At 48.0% G+C, this 14,254-nt stretch overlaps 1 protein-coding gene across 5 annotated transcripts in view; it reads right to left on the bottom strand.

Annotated features, from left to right (window-relative positions):
* Window positions 1–13,542, bottom strand: part of LOC147219756 (growth factor receptor-bound protein 10-like) — a 48,269-nt gene extending 34,727 nt beyond the window's left edge. Inside the window, exons 1-3 of one of the 5 annotated variants that reach the window (XM_086171157.1) lie at window positions 13,447–13,542; window positions 10,673–10,772; window positions 2,373–2,466 (exon numbers count right to left, since the gene is read on the bottom strand). In XM_086171157.1, coding sequence (XP_086027283.1) covers window positions 2,373–2,466; window positions 10,673–10,723 — 145 coding nt within the window. In that variant the 5' untranslated portion in view covers window positions 10,724–10,772; window positions 13,447–13,542. Of the gene's footprint in view, window positions 1–2,372; window positions 2,467–10,672; window positions 10,773–12,960; window positions 13,034–13,215; window positions 13,392–13,446 lie in introns of those variants that run through there. The other 4 variants (XM_086171156.1, XM_086171158.1, XM_086171160.1 and 1 more) reach the window with 4 other exon arrangements.
* Window positions 13,543–14,254: the final 712 nt, after the last annotated feature.

Genomic DNA, 14,254 nt, shown 5'->3' with positions numbered 1-14,254 from the left:
TTCATCATGTCATTTTTCTTTTAAAGTTAAAAAAAAAGGTTTTATTCATCCTGTTACCTTTTTCTACAATAGCATACGCACCGCTATGTTTGTCATCGCTCTCAAACATACTGCATACTACATTTTCTTGGACACATCTTCCTAAATACTGATACTTTGTTTTTTTGTGGCCCTTTATCGTAAGGTTTTGTACTTTAGAAGTTGACACCTAAACAGTATTAACTGAATCAACTGATTCAGTTGAGCGACATTTCGTTTGTTAGATTTTTGGAACGGAATCATAACAGCGGTGGACGTTGTCTCAGCAAACTAAAGACAACTAAACTAGAAAAAAGACAAAGCATTAGTTCAATCCACTGGCCTGGAACGTCAAAGAAAGTACATAAAACCAAAGCATCAGAGCATCAAACCACAGGAACTACATCATTAACTCCACTAATGACAGAGAAGGAAGTGGGACAAAGTCTGATAGAAGTCACAGGTGAGTTAACAAGAAATCCTGCCAGACAATCCAAATAGCGGGAAACCCAGTAAAGACAGAAAGGTTATAAAACACACACAGAAGGGCAGCATCTGAAGTGAATGAGGGCAAAAGTTACAAAAACCCTTTAACCCTTAAACACTAGACATGCAAAGTTGTCAAGACGTTCTATGGATTAAAAACAAAGCATGAATCATGACGGCCTTTCGCTCCGCCAGTGGGACAGTAATTGCATGTCATCACGTGCTCAAGGAGAAAAGCCCTGGTGTACATGAGGGTCAGTAAACTGAGCCAGGCGTGGTCTAAATATACAGTGACTCTGTCAGTCTATATGATAGATGTTTTTCAGACGGGAGAAGTCAGACTGAAACAGTAGCTGAGTGACTTTGAGTAAGCCTCTTTGGTTACAACTGGAGTCATTAATCTTTTTATTTTATTTTTTTTTCACAGAAACTCATTGAATCTGTAGCGGCCCTTGGATGGGGAAAGTAGACTCCTATGAAGATCAGCTATGCCATTATCATAATGTAGACATTTTATTTGGGGGGTGGAGGGGGGGGGATCTGCAGATCTCATGATACTATTATGGTAACAATAATTATTATAGTGATTGAGAAAAGCAGTTCTACATGGAGACCTGCCATAGTGGTTCCCACAAATGGGGAGGCCAGTCGAGAGTCGAATATCTTTTTTAACAGGGTAACAGCCTCCGGGTCATGGCTCGTAGCAGGCCGTGCACTATCCAGTACGGAGGCGGCCGATTGGCTGCCCGTCGATGGTGTCCGTCAGATTTCTGAAATTAAGAGCCGGTACAGAACCGGTCATACAGAAACCTCTCTGCCCATCTCAGGTTTATGTATATCAAGACCGGTGCTGGTTCTGAGCTGAATGATTTGTTCAATTAACATTTTGCACAGCGAGGAGATGAATCCCGATTGGCTGAAACCGCTTGGGCCTGCAGCACGACATCATGCTTCTGATATTACACATTAGCTTCTTAAATGAGCAAACCTCATCAACTTGGCAACTTTGATTATTGCTTATATTAGGATGCTAGTGCACAAACTGCTCATAAAACGATATTTCCTCAACTGAAAAAAAAGAGGTCTCTCCAATCACCGGCACAAAACATTGACAGCGAAATGCAAATATCGGCACACCTTGCCCTTTACCTTGCTCCCCACCCCTACACCACAATCTATGGCCTAATTACTGCAAGCTCCCCTCTGACCGACACTTTCTGCCCTACAGGCCTACATAAACACCCCATCTAGTCGCTCCATTCACATGGAGCCATGTTTACAATTACTCTCACACGAGCACGCCCACCACACATAAGCCGAGCTGACAATCCAGTCAACCGCCGGCCCAGGGGAGGAAAAAACCAGGTCTGGGGGAGAAAGTAGAACCTCCTCGGGTTGGATGCTTTCCAAACGGATTCCCGAGAACGTCCTCGATGGCTGAAAGGATTTCTGGGAATACATAAGGAGCAGGTTTTAACTTCTGTCTGTGTTCGGGAGGTGAGGGTAAAAACTGCTACTAAGTGTTTAAAGAGACGTGGGCTGGTGGTGTGTGTGTGTGTGTGTGTGTGGGGGGGGGGGACTTGAGCTCCATCTGGACAGCAGAGCCTGCAGTGATGTCCTGGATGGAGATGAAGATAGACAAGGGAGGGGAGGATTTCTAGGAAGAAAACTGAGTGCGCCAGCGAGTAAGTTTGGCGGTGGACAGATCCCATAAAGTATAGAGAAGAAATGGAAAAAGGGGAAGTGTGAAATTTAAAAAAAAAAAGAGGCTTCATCCATCGTCGACAGCATAAATAACAGTTAGCAGTGGATAATTATCAGTCATATTTTAGATCTAAATTCTTGAATAGAGAGGTGAGAAGGGTTACCATGGTGATGTGGCAAGTTTGGATGTGCTGAGCGCTGAAAGCCTGGAACGATCAGCTCCTCGGGCCTGCGAGAGGAAGTGCGGTCCATGCCTTCCTGCCAAAAAAAGCGGGGGAAAAATAAAAAAAAAAAAAAGAAAGATGTTTTTGATTAGACCATGTCATAAAAAGCCATGCAGCGGGGTTTACGATATCAGATAGTTAAGCGAAGCAAAACATCATGTGGTTTTTTTCCACGGAGTTCAAAAGAGCAGACAAAAGATGGGTTCACGTCTCTGCTCTCGAGGAACGTCGAGTCTCGCGCTGCAGACCAGACAAGACACTTTGACCCCATAGCTGCATGACTCTGCGTGACCTCCTGACTTTTCTCTCGCCGTCCATCTGTCCGTCTGTCATAGCTGACCCCCCCCCCCCCCCACACACACACACACACATAAAGATTCACACTAGCGCTCAGGCAGTTAAACAGTAAAAACAGATCAATCATTTTCAGAGCAAAAACATACCAGCTCACTTATACAATCTCTTACGTGTGGAGATAGACACACACACGGCCAAGTTCCTCATACATTTTATAATTCGAAAGAACCTTGAGGCAAGAAAGCTGCAGAGGCGAAGGGAGGGAAAAGGGCCAAACAAAAATTTTGATCTTCCCTTTTCCAGGAAAATAAAGAACGCGGAAGCATGGCTTCCAGGAACTGCTCTTCGCCAGAGGTCCTGGTGTGTGTGTGTGTGTGTGTGTGTACATGCATGTACAGACAAATACACGAGCGTGCACGCACACACACACACACACACACACGTTTGCTGCACCCTTGTGTGCTTCGAAAACATCCATAAATGCCCAGAGTAAAATTTATAGCTCTGAGAAGCAGCAGCCAAGAGCTTTCCAAGGAAGGCGGCTTGGCTGCAAGGCCTATGGGATGACACACAAAGTCTGCAGACTTCAGCTGATATATGGCGAGGAGATACAGCCACCAGGCCACTAATCGCCATCTAATTAACACAATATCCAGCTCAACAAGTGAAAGAGACGTGCAGGCCGTCATGTACAAAACCGTGATGACCGCTTTCGGGAAGACACGGAAAAAAAAAAAAAAAAAATCAACATTAAGCTATGTCGAATCTACTGGTGCATCCGTCAAGGTTACGGAGGTTTATTTCGGGAGCTCGCGGCTCTCGCTAAACAAGGAGCTGTACAAAGAGCTTTAAAATAGAAGTCAAGACACGCTCAAAGAACGCGGAAATGGCGTAATAAAATGCAAAGCATTATGATGGGATCGAATCACAAGTAATGGAAATACGCAGAGTGTACACACATACTTGCCATGACAATTAAAAAACAGCAATAGACAAAGAGCAGAGCTCTTGGCGACAACAACCAAAAGCACTCTGTGCCAAAAGTAGTCAGAGAATATTCATCATTTATCGAGTTGTTGCTTTTAATTCCCAGCACGGTTTCACCACCACCTGACATTCGGGACTAGGTTATTGAAAAATGTTGCTTACCTTCGAGTTCTTTATGACAGCGTGTGCAGCGTTTAAGCACTTATGAAGTTCTCATTTTCAAAATAACAAGGTCTTTTATAAAAATAGCTTGCTAGCTTCGCAAAAGCTATACTGCTTAAAAAGACCTACACGTCACTTGCGTGCTAACTGTTACCTTGATTCCTCTCTTTGTTGCTAGGCTAGCTCTTTTATTGTAAAAAACAAAAAAAATACACAGCGAGGAGTTGTGTCTGGTCTTTAACCTGATGCTAAAGGGTGAAATGAAGACGTCAAGATACCTGATTTTTGTTGTGAATGAACTTTTCTGAGAATAAGTGTGCCATTGTGTAAACCTTGATGAGGTGGAAGCAGGACAAGGCCCTTGTTCATGTAGCGGCCGTCAGTAGCAGCAGTGTTAATGCACAGCTACAAGTAAAACCGGGGCAAAGCCTTTGCTAAGCGCTCTGCTGAATTGGACCACTGAGCACTTTACGTTGCTCATAAAAGCTTCATTGTGAACTTCACATAATGCACTTCCTCTGCCGTCTGACGAGAAAGAATACGCACATGCGACCCCGACCAACGGAGAAAGTGAAATTTCAAAAAGTCACTAAGATAGGCGAACTGTTGGTCTCTGACTAAAAGCATTCTCCAGATGCAGATTGTTTTGCACAATATCCCGGTAGTTATAAACAACATTCTTGCTATTACTAGTCTCCAGGGTGTAGTACAGTACAGGAGGGGAGGCTTGTAGTTTTATGGCTCATGAGTCACTGCTCCACTGGATTTCTTCATCATCCTCAACTTGTTTTCATGCAGTTCATTAAGGTCACAGAACACTGTCAGAACTGTTTGCATGTGGGAGCAAGAGAAGTGGTAAGAAACCATCAATCCAATGAACCCCGTCTGTCAGTAAATGCCGGTCAATGTAAATCTTTGTTCCCACAAAGTGGTGGATCTGGAAAGAATTGGCCACAAGAATAGCCATATGTTTCCAAAGAGAGAAGGACTTCTCTAACAGTTCGAGCCGGACGTCAACATTACGAATAACTGTAACGTTCAAGCCACTGCCGTTCGCAACTTCACACGGTTCTGTTTAAACCAAACACCTCCGGATGAAGGTCAGGTAACATGAAACTGCCTCCAAATTTTCTGGACGGTAAGACGCTCCCGTGTCAACGGAGAGGATCGGCAAAAGAGCTTCCCACATCCGCCTCCCTTTGCCCGATCGTTCTCCCTCGAAGTCGTGGGTTCGTGCAGGTGTGAACGCAACGCTCCAGCTCTGGAACACACCGAAAACCAAGTAACCTCGACCTCGCGCGAGAAGGGTTACTGGGTCTGCGGCCAATAAACTCAGTTCAGTTTATGCAGGGATGCTGCTGCCATATCCGCCATCTCAACGGACACGGCAGATCCTAAACCAGCTGCGGGTTCCAGACAGCGGGATCTATTCCTCTGCAGCTGATCGATTTTTTTCCCCTTTTCCAAAAAAAACAACAACATTGCAGCTCCTGGTGCACACAACTGAGAACATTAACAGAGCTGTTTAAAAGAGATCCAAGAGTGTTTAAAATGCGCACTCCTTTGCATTCATATTTAACAACGTGGGTCTTTTTTTCATGATTATTGTTAGGGAGTCAATCGCCAATAATATCAGATTTTTGTGTCATTAAGAAATCAGTTTACGACAACAACAACAAAAAAAAAAGCTAAAAATGCACAATGCTAAAAGCGTCACAGATGAGCCTGGATTCTGCAGGTTAGCAGAGTAAAAGGGACGAATACAAGAGAGTTCAGACCCTGCTGATGGTCCAGTTTTTTTGGACAGAAAGAAAAACAAAGCACACATAAAATGCTGTTCAAAATGTAACCTGGCCGGACGGTGTTTTCTGCTCTACGTGCTGCGAGGGACCATCTTAGCGTCCCGAGCATTTTGCTGCAAACCAAAATGAACTGAGGGCTGACCTGAAACGGCGACAAACTGTGTTGCCTTCCTGATATTTTGACAGCTAAACCAGAAGAAAAACAAAATCTCCTTTCTCTGCTCACCAAACCCACAAGATTTCTAAACCAGTGTCGGGAGTGATAGCTCCCACATGGCTTTTGTTGATGGATTTTGGTTGGACTTAAAATTTTGTCGGTGAGAAACCTCGCCAAAGAAAGGGAGCAAAACCAAAAGTAGGAACTTTAGGGAGCCCAAAGTGCCAGGGGAAGGTCAGAATGGATGCTTCGGAGTGAAAAAGCATTTCATTGTTCGGATGAAGGACTATCATTAAGGAAAACACAGGCACAAACAAAAAGGTCAAGCTGAACCGGGGAAACTACAAGGGCCTACATGAATTCTGGTATCACGCCGTATTGCGCAGTCGTTGCATCCATTGATAAAATCATCTTAATAAATATCGGTGCAAAGCGGTTGACAGCAGGAGTGTAATAAGCTCAGCCTTATCTCCTCCCGCCTTGACCCACCATCCTGCTGAAAGCATTGTGATTACATTAAAAATGTATTCGCTTCAAGAGTAACTGGATTTCCTTGGACTGGAGTTATCGCGCTACTTAGATCTTGTGAAATGGGTCTTGACATATTTGGGTTGCCCGGTAAATCGTGTAGAAGTTGCTTCCGGCGCCGGAAACTGAAACGAATGCTGAAGTACCTGATGGATCAGGAACCGAACGAACAGCAGGCAGGCGATGGATTCAACGGTTGCAAAAAAAAGGGTCCGATCGCATGAGAATATACCCGACCCCTCACCGTCGGTGGCGATCGGCGTCTTGATTAATTCGGTCAAAATCAGAGTCACGAGGGCGATATCAGCCCGGAGCCCCGAAGACTATCCCGGAGGGCCCGCATTGGAGGTTATCCGGTGACGGATCAGCGAGGCCGGACTCTTCCGATGTCATATTTTTCTTAATCAAACAAAACCCGCAAAGAAAAGCTGGTTTGAAGCCGCTCTCAAATATAAGCGGACTCGGATACGTGACTTTCTTGGCAGGGACGATGGATTATATGGAGCCACGGCCAGACACAGGGGAGAGGGCTATTTTGTTACATAATGTGAGACACACGTTCTTGTTTTTACAACTCGCAAATTAATGTTAACATGTTGTGAAATCTCTGCTAATCAGATCTGTGATTCCTGGCTGAACTCCGGTCAATTATTTCTCAGTTCTGCGCGGTTCTACGCCCCGGCTTTAGATCTGGTTCGGTTCCAGGTCATTCATTTTTAGACCCCGCGCACCCTTGTAGACCTTTAGTCAGTTGAACTCAGTCAGCTGCACCTTCTTGTCTAAATGTGGTAACTACATGGCAACTGCCAAACATGGAGGCTTGAGAAGAATCAGCGGTGGTCGCCGCGTCCACTCCTTTTGTCCGGTTCACGGGTCGCTCTCGAGCACGGACGGACACCGCAACACTTGACATTTCTTTCTCGGGGGGGGGTAAGCCTCTCCCCTTTCACTCTGCAGCCCGCGACCCCAAAACCCCGGCGTTTCGAGTTTCTCTCAAAGCACTCAAAGCGATACTTCCTCGAAAGCGCTGAACATTCCCATTTCCTGGGTGACCACTGCAAAAAAGCTTCAGACTTTTGAAGTCAGGGAACATAAAGAAAGAGGGAACTGCAGTGCATGTTCACAGACAGAACATGTCGGGACTGTTGCTGCTGGCACCGGCGCTGACTTTTGAGGGAAAAGATTTGTTCCACTTTGTTCTTTCCACTCCTCTGACTGGTTGAAGTCATAATTCAGAGCGAGGACTGCGGTTTGTTAGTGCTGTGCAGTCATAGCATGTGTATCCACATTGACAAAAGCACTCCTACACAGGGACATTGAAGGGGCGGGGGGCACGACAGAAAGAAAGCGGCTGTTGATTGCTGCTTCCACAGCAACATCTTTTTGCATGGTACTCACCAAGATAGACAGACACACACACACACACACACACATACACAATTATCTTTTTTGAAGACAGGCCTGGAATGCTGCCCAGAGTCCCAAACATGCCCGCTGTTATGTATAGCGTTATGTAAGTATGCAGAAAAGAGCTCATTTGCTTCTTATCTATACTAAACCTACAGCCAGTGCCGCGAGACTCCATGGTAAGTGAATGTGTGTGTGTGTGTGTGTGTGTCTTGCTGTGTCATGTCAACTGGCAAGCTTTACATAACAAACACACACACACACAGCAATGTTGTAACCCACTTCTCCCCCTCAAACTATCAAACTTTGTTTTTTTTCTCCACTAGATGCAGGGTGGAGGAATGTTGTTTTCTATGGGGATTCAATTCACTATTCACTGCAGTCTTACTGGTGCAAACCCCTTTCCTGGAAGCTAACACGAACCAGTCCAACTTAATGTCAGCTCAACAGGGGCTCAGCTGTCCCACGGTTGGAGGTAGCAGGGAGCTGCATTTTTGTACTGCCACTAAAAGGAATAAAGAAGCGGAGGCGACGTCACCTCCACCAACCCCAATGAAACTTCAGCGCACCAATCCCGAGCTCTCAGGCTCGTCACACAACAAAGCTCTCAGCTTGTTATTGTTATTTGTTTAGCACTCTATTTATAGACCTCCATCATGCTCTTTAGCCAAATTCTTTAGGTTACCGGTGGGTTGGAGAGGAGAAAATCTGAGCCGGGAGACAAAGGGCTCTTTCTGCCGGAGTTGGAAAGTGGAAGTGGGTCTGTTGTATTGCAGAGACACCATATTTCACCCAACTAGCCTGGGAGTTGTTGACTATGGAAGCCGGTGGACTCACACAGCCACGGCGCACATGTGGAAACACACGTGGCCATACATGCTACGACAGCCTTGACAACACATTACGTACTTCTAAATTTAGAGATTCAACAATCAATAACCAAAACAGCTCCGATGCGCTTCCAGACTACGATGACTTTGGCAGTGGTCACTCCGACTGCTACTACAACGCGTTGCGGATCTTGATATCTGCACGGCTTAGACAGAGCACGTCCTGTGGCGGCCGTGGAAAGTAAATAGATCAATAAAAATCAACATTTAAACTATTAACATTCTATAGGATTATGCGTCCGATGTTTGTCACCCTGCCGAGCGCTCTTCTCCACCTCAAAACTCCAGATGCTTCGGCCGCTATGTTGCAGAACAACAACGGATGGCGAACGAATGGACACGCATTATTTTTCATTTAAGAACAATCAAAGAGGTCAGTTGTGTTGGCCGTCGTAATCGGGCTCGCCTGAAGCTTCGCCGCTTCCGGCAGCGCGGACAGACATGTCGAAAATAACCCTTTTTCAACTCCCGATGTCAGCCTGACAGTCGCTCGTGGCGACGACGACGACGCTAAGACCAATCATGGCCGGCGCATCGGCAGCTGATCCGTCTGGACCGCAGACAAGCACAGGAAGACGGGATTTGATTCCTACTCCCGGCTCTACTCAGCCATTATCGATAAGCTAGGCGCTAAATGGAGAGCGAAAGCTTCTCCGATGCCACGCTTCAAGAGTAACGCGGAAGATTTGGATACACCGACCCAAACCCGCGGTATCAAGCAGGAAGTGCATTGCGGTACCGCCGCAGCAGCAGCGCTCAGCATGTCGACGCATCTCAATAAGAAGTGCATAGTTTCTCTTTATTTTACATCAAAAAATGCTGCTCTTTCAACTTTCTCTCCCTCTGCACCACCGGCTTCCTCGGTTAAACTAAGCAAGCACTCCCCCTGCGCTCTCCTCTTCATTTCCTCAAAAGCTGGCAGACAGTGAAGAAATGCGAGTCTGGAAGAAGTTGGGGTTTTTAAAAGGAGAGAAAGAAGAGACTGCTTCAAAATGTTCATAAAGAACTCGGTGAATACTTAAGTTCTTCACAGAAATTCATCTACCGGCCCAGAAGCACTGTGGGGGAAGAAGAAACAACACTTGGAAGTTCACACATGAAAGGTAGAATCCCAGATGTCCCTCCGTGCAACACTTCCTCTCACCATCAATCTCTCTGAAGACGGCGGTGTTCATTTGCGACGGTGTATCCTATCGTATTGAAAAGCAAAGGCTTCGTATTTCCTTATTTAAACGGTCTACTTTGGTTACAATTACACATGTAAGAACAGTAAAAGTTAATCCTATGTATCTCTGCTCCTACTGTGACACGCACCTGTGTGGCCGGGGTTTCGGATGTCTGGGAGGAACCGCTAAAATTCTTGAAAAGATCAGCTCGGTTTCTGTTTCAAAAAGCTCCAAGTCAAACAGTTTCGACCCGAGGCTAGAAACAACTGGAACCCGGTCTGGTTCAACGTGGACGGACGGGGTTTATACTGAGGTGTAAAGTTTCCATTGGCGGTTTTAGTGTTGAAATTGGTTTGTAGAATCTAGCAGATTCACTGATATCTCCTGGGTTTAAGCCACTCGGATGTTTCAACAATTAAAAATGAGGACGGCTAAAATCCATCGAGACATTTCGCTCCGGCGGCCGGGGGAAGCGTCATTTCGGAACAGGCGTTAAATCAAGGTTCGACACACAAAAGCACCATTGTGAAGGCCGGATATTTGGGATCAATTGAAATTAAAACACAATAAAACATATGTGAGCGGACAGAACCGAGGGATCCACGGTAGACAAAAGGCTTCGGACAAATGAAGGGCCGCGACACGTCCGCAACTCCGAACTGGCCGATCCGGTTGGATCGAGGAGTTCAATTTACAGCCGCGCTTTTATTGGGACGGTAAAAGGTTTATCACGGCCGGGGCGTCTGCGCCCAGCGAGCATTTAGCTCGCATCAGGTGTTCGGGTTGCGATTTCGCAAAATCGACAGGCGGTCTTAACACACTTTGGCACAAACGGGATATTTACCTGGTAGTTCGAGTGTCGTAGGAAGTAGTCAGGGCATCCCGCTAAGGCCATGTTGTGTTCTTCAGTTCTCCCTCAGAAGAGGACGACGCCCGTTGGCCTCCTGCACACAACACGGGACGGGGGGAGAAAGCAAGAATCACTAAATGACGACGCGAAGGGTGGAAAGGTCGCTGGTGAAAAGATACGGGACAGGAGAGATTTAAAATAAACATCCCAGGTAAGGGATTTCGACCGATCTTTTACACGGCAACTCGGTGAAAGCTGTGCGTTTGGCGGGCTGATGGACAAAAACAGAGAGAAAGAAGGAAACGACCGTACATCCCACTCTCCCTTAAAGAGGAAACAAAGCCTGCATGTGCGAATAGACGTGCGCGCATGGATGAACACGAGCACGCCGAATCCAAAGTAAACACCGCCATTGTGTGTGTGTGTGACCCACGCACACACACACACACACACACACATATAAGTCAGTTCCCAAACAAAGCCTGGGGCTTAAGACTAAATAAGAAACCCTCTCCAAGCTAGCAACACATGACCACTCACCACCTGCAGACGGATGGGGAACGCGGGGGGGCGCTTTCTAAGGGAACTTGAAATCGGAGTCGGCTATTTTCACCGCGCCGCGCAGCATTATCCACGGCGAGTAAGCAAAGGGGGGGAAGTTGCGCGTATGTTTGTGTTTGGAAAGAGGATACGCACGGTCATACGTCCGACAAGGTTCGGCCTGGCCTGCTCCAGGGGGAAGAAGAAAAACTATCTTTGCGGCACGGCTGCGGTTTAAGAATATCCAAACAGATCAGTCAAATGTCGCCCAAAAGGTAGGGTGATTCCCGCTTCATAGTTTCGTCTGATCCCGGCCCCGCTGGTAGGGATCCCGGAGCGCCGTCAAAATAGGATCGCGGGACTCCTATCTGCCGCCAAACGCAACGGAAAACTGGAATAACATTTGAGCTATGCACCTCATAAACTGGATTTTCGGTCTCGAAAAAGGAGGAAACAAAAGAACGGGAAAGAACAGGCGCAGTGGAAGCGTTAGGATGTATATCCCTGCAGCCCACATATACACTGCTTTAAACAAAGGCTCGGCAAAATGACCACACACACATACACACACACACACACACACACACACACACACTTCTCTCACAATACGCCGTGGCTCTTTGACCCCGCTGGCTTTCCCTCACTTTCCCCTTCTTCATTATATAACAGATATCAGATGCTTCAGACAATATCTCCACCTCCTATTCCTCTTTTCACCCCACTAATTACTGTTTCCACTGGGCCTCTGCTATCTTTAGCTGACTCTGCTGACTGAGACTGTGTGTTTAAACACACACACACACACACACACACACACAGAAAACACTGCCTCTCCTCTGCTGATAATTACACCGTTTTTTTTTTCTTTTTTCCCTGGTTTCATATCTCACAAGTTCTGGCAAAGGCTTGTGCGCGTGCACGTACGTATGTGCGCGGTCGCTCCAATCGCCCCGCCGGCCGAAAGGGCAAGGACTGGCTGCGTGTGCGGCTAATAGGCCTGAAAGCAAAGCCAAAGCTCCAAGTGCTTGACATTTTCTGACATTTGTGGCGCCTCGCGCATAGAAAGCGTGAAATACGGCGAGATCCGGGGTTTTACAATGGCTGGGACGTGACTTAATAATGCCACGCGTGCCAGAGGGGATCTAACACGCCGTCATCCAGAACAAACACACGCAGATCCGTCTCAGGTGCAAGTCTTTAGCGGTTACCTCAAGCCGGAGGGAGGTTGTTTTCACCCACGGGTGTTGTTTCGCTTGTTTGCCGGCAGGATTCATCTTAATACCACCGAAATTCAATTGCGCGGAAAAAATCGTGACGGTGCGACGTCGGGCGGGTAAAGTTCTGCGATGTTCGTCGTTGTCGTTGAAATACGACTTTCCGTACGCACTGCAGGGGGAATATTAATCATGTTAACATTCGGGGTGTCAGGCAAAAACCGATTTGGCACGGGTTGTCGGGAGGATTACACGAAAACCAGCGAGCCAATTCTAACAACTCCTGGAATATTATCATCATCTGTCCGGGCGGCTTACGGGGAAGTCGGACGGAAAACCGACTCAAATACAGAGAAGCGGCGACCGATGGGGGAAAGTTCAGACGTCGGCAGAGGACGGGAGACGTCCCGCGGGAGCGTCTCGACGGGTTTTCTCCGCCGAAGCGTCGGGCAAAAGACAGGCCCCCCGAAGACACCGACTGTTTCTGGTTCCGCCGACCTCCCGGCATCTGCTTCCGGTCCGCCCTACCTGCGGTGGAGCCTCAGGGAGCGGCGGCGGCGGCGGCGGCGGCGGCGGCGGGACGCCCTCCTTCTGCACCTGCACCATCTGACCTCCAGCACGGGCAGGAAGTCCAGCAGATTAGTCTTACATTAAGTCAAGGCTAAAGGGAGCTTTATGACAGGCCCGTCAGGAAACACACGCACACGCGCACACGCACACAGGCAGCTGCTCTTCATGATGGAGAAATGACAGGAGGGTCTGAATCCGAGGAGCGGGGTTCACCTTCCCGGAGAATGCCGCCTCCGCCCGGGTGTGCAGGCACCGCTGCGGCGCGGTTCGCTGCGGCGGGTCCTCGGAGCGCTCCCGGCCGCGGGGACGCACGGCGGAGAACCCGGCGCGTCTCCGGCGTCCACGAGTGGATCTCCGCGCGGACTGCACCCCGCCCTCCCTCCAACCCCGGAAAGAGACGGGGAAAGAAAAACAGTCAACTGTCCGCCGCCGTGCCGTCCTCACCTTGTGCCCCCCGCCCCCTCCGCCCCGGGCCGCTTTCCACGGACGCGCACATAGACGCGCAGACGACATCCAGACGCACGGCGGCTCACGCACTGCACGCTTTGCGGCCAGCTGACTCTCCCCTCTCTCTCTCTCTCTCTTTCGCTCTCTCTCTCTCTCTCTCTTTCTCTCTCTTTCCGACCGCCCCCCCCATGCACACACACACACACACACACACACACACACACACACACACACACACACGTCGACGCACGCGCACGCGCACGGCCGAGAGGCAACCTCCCCCTCCCTGCAGGCCCCGCCCCGTCCGCGCACGCTGGAAAAGAAACAACGCAATGGTAGGTTTGCACAAATTTGTGTGTGTGTGTGTGTGTGTGTGTGTGTGTGTGACCACAGGTGGTGTCACCTCGGAAACACATCATGCACTCAAGCTCATTTATTTGGATTTGATTTGGGAAACATCTCACAACCATGGTTTTTAAATTATGTCTTATTATCTTCCAGGGACCTCATGCGAGTTCCATACAAGACTTGGCGTTATCTCCAGCGTGGTGAAGAGACACACACACACGTACACACATACACACACACTCTTTCCTAGTGGGCGGAAGTGTCACACTCATTAGTGTCTGAACACCCACGTGGCGTCAGTGGCAGCAGGTATGCAGTTTGGAGGCCCTGCAGATCCTGCAGCTAAAGTCTCCACGTCAGATGTAATCTCACATTGTGCGGCAACAACTTATACAAACAGAAAACCTCCTCCGGCCCCGGGGCAAAACATAATCGCAGGTAAATACAGCCGAGGATG

The sequence above is a fragment of the Fistularia commersonii genome, chromosome 24 (genome assembly GCF_037954325.1).
Source record: "Fistularia commersonii isolate RoL2024-O1a breed Wild chromosome 24, RoL_Fcom_v1.0, whole genome shotgun sequence".
Classification (NCBI taxonomy): Eukaryota; Metazoa; Chordata; class Actinopteri; order Syngnathiformes; family Fistulariidae; genus Fistularia; species Fistularia commersonii.
Note: the sequence above shows the minus strand (reverse complement) of the source record. Positions and strands in the feature narration are given on the sequence as shown.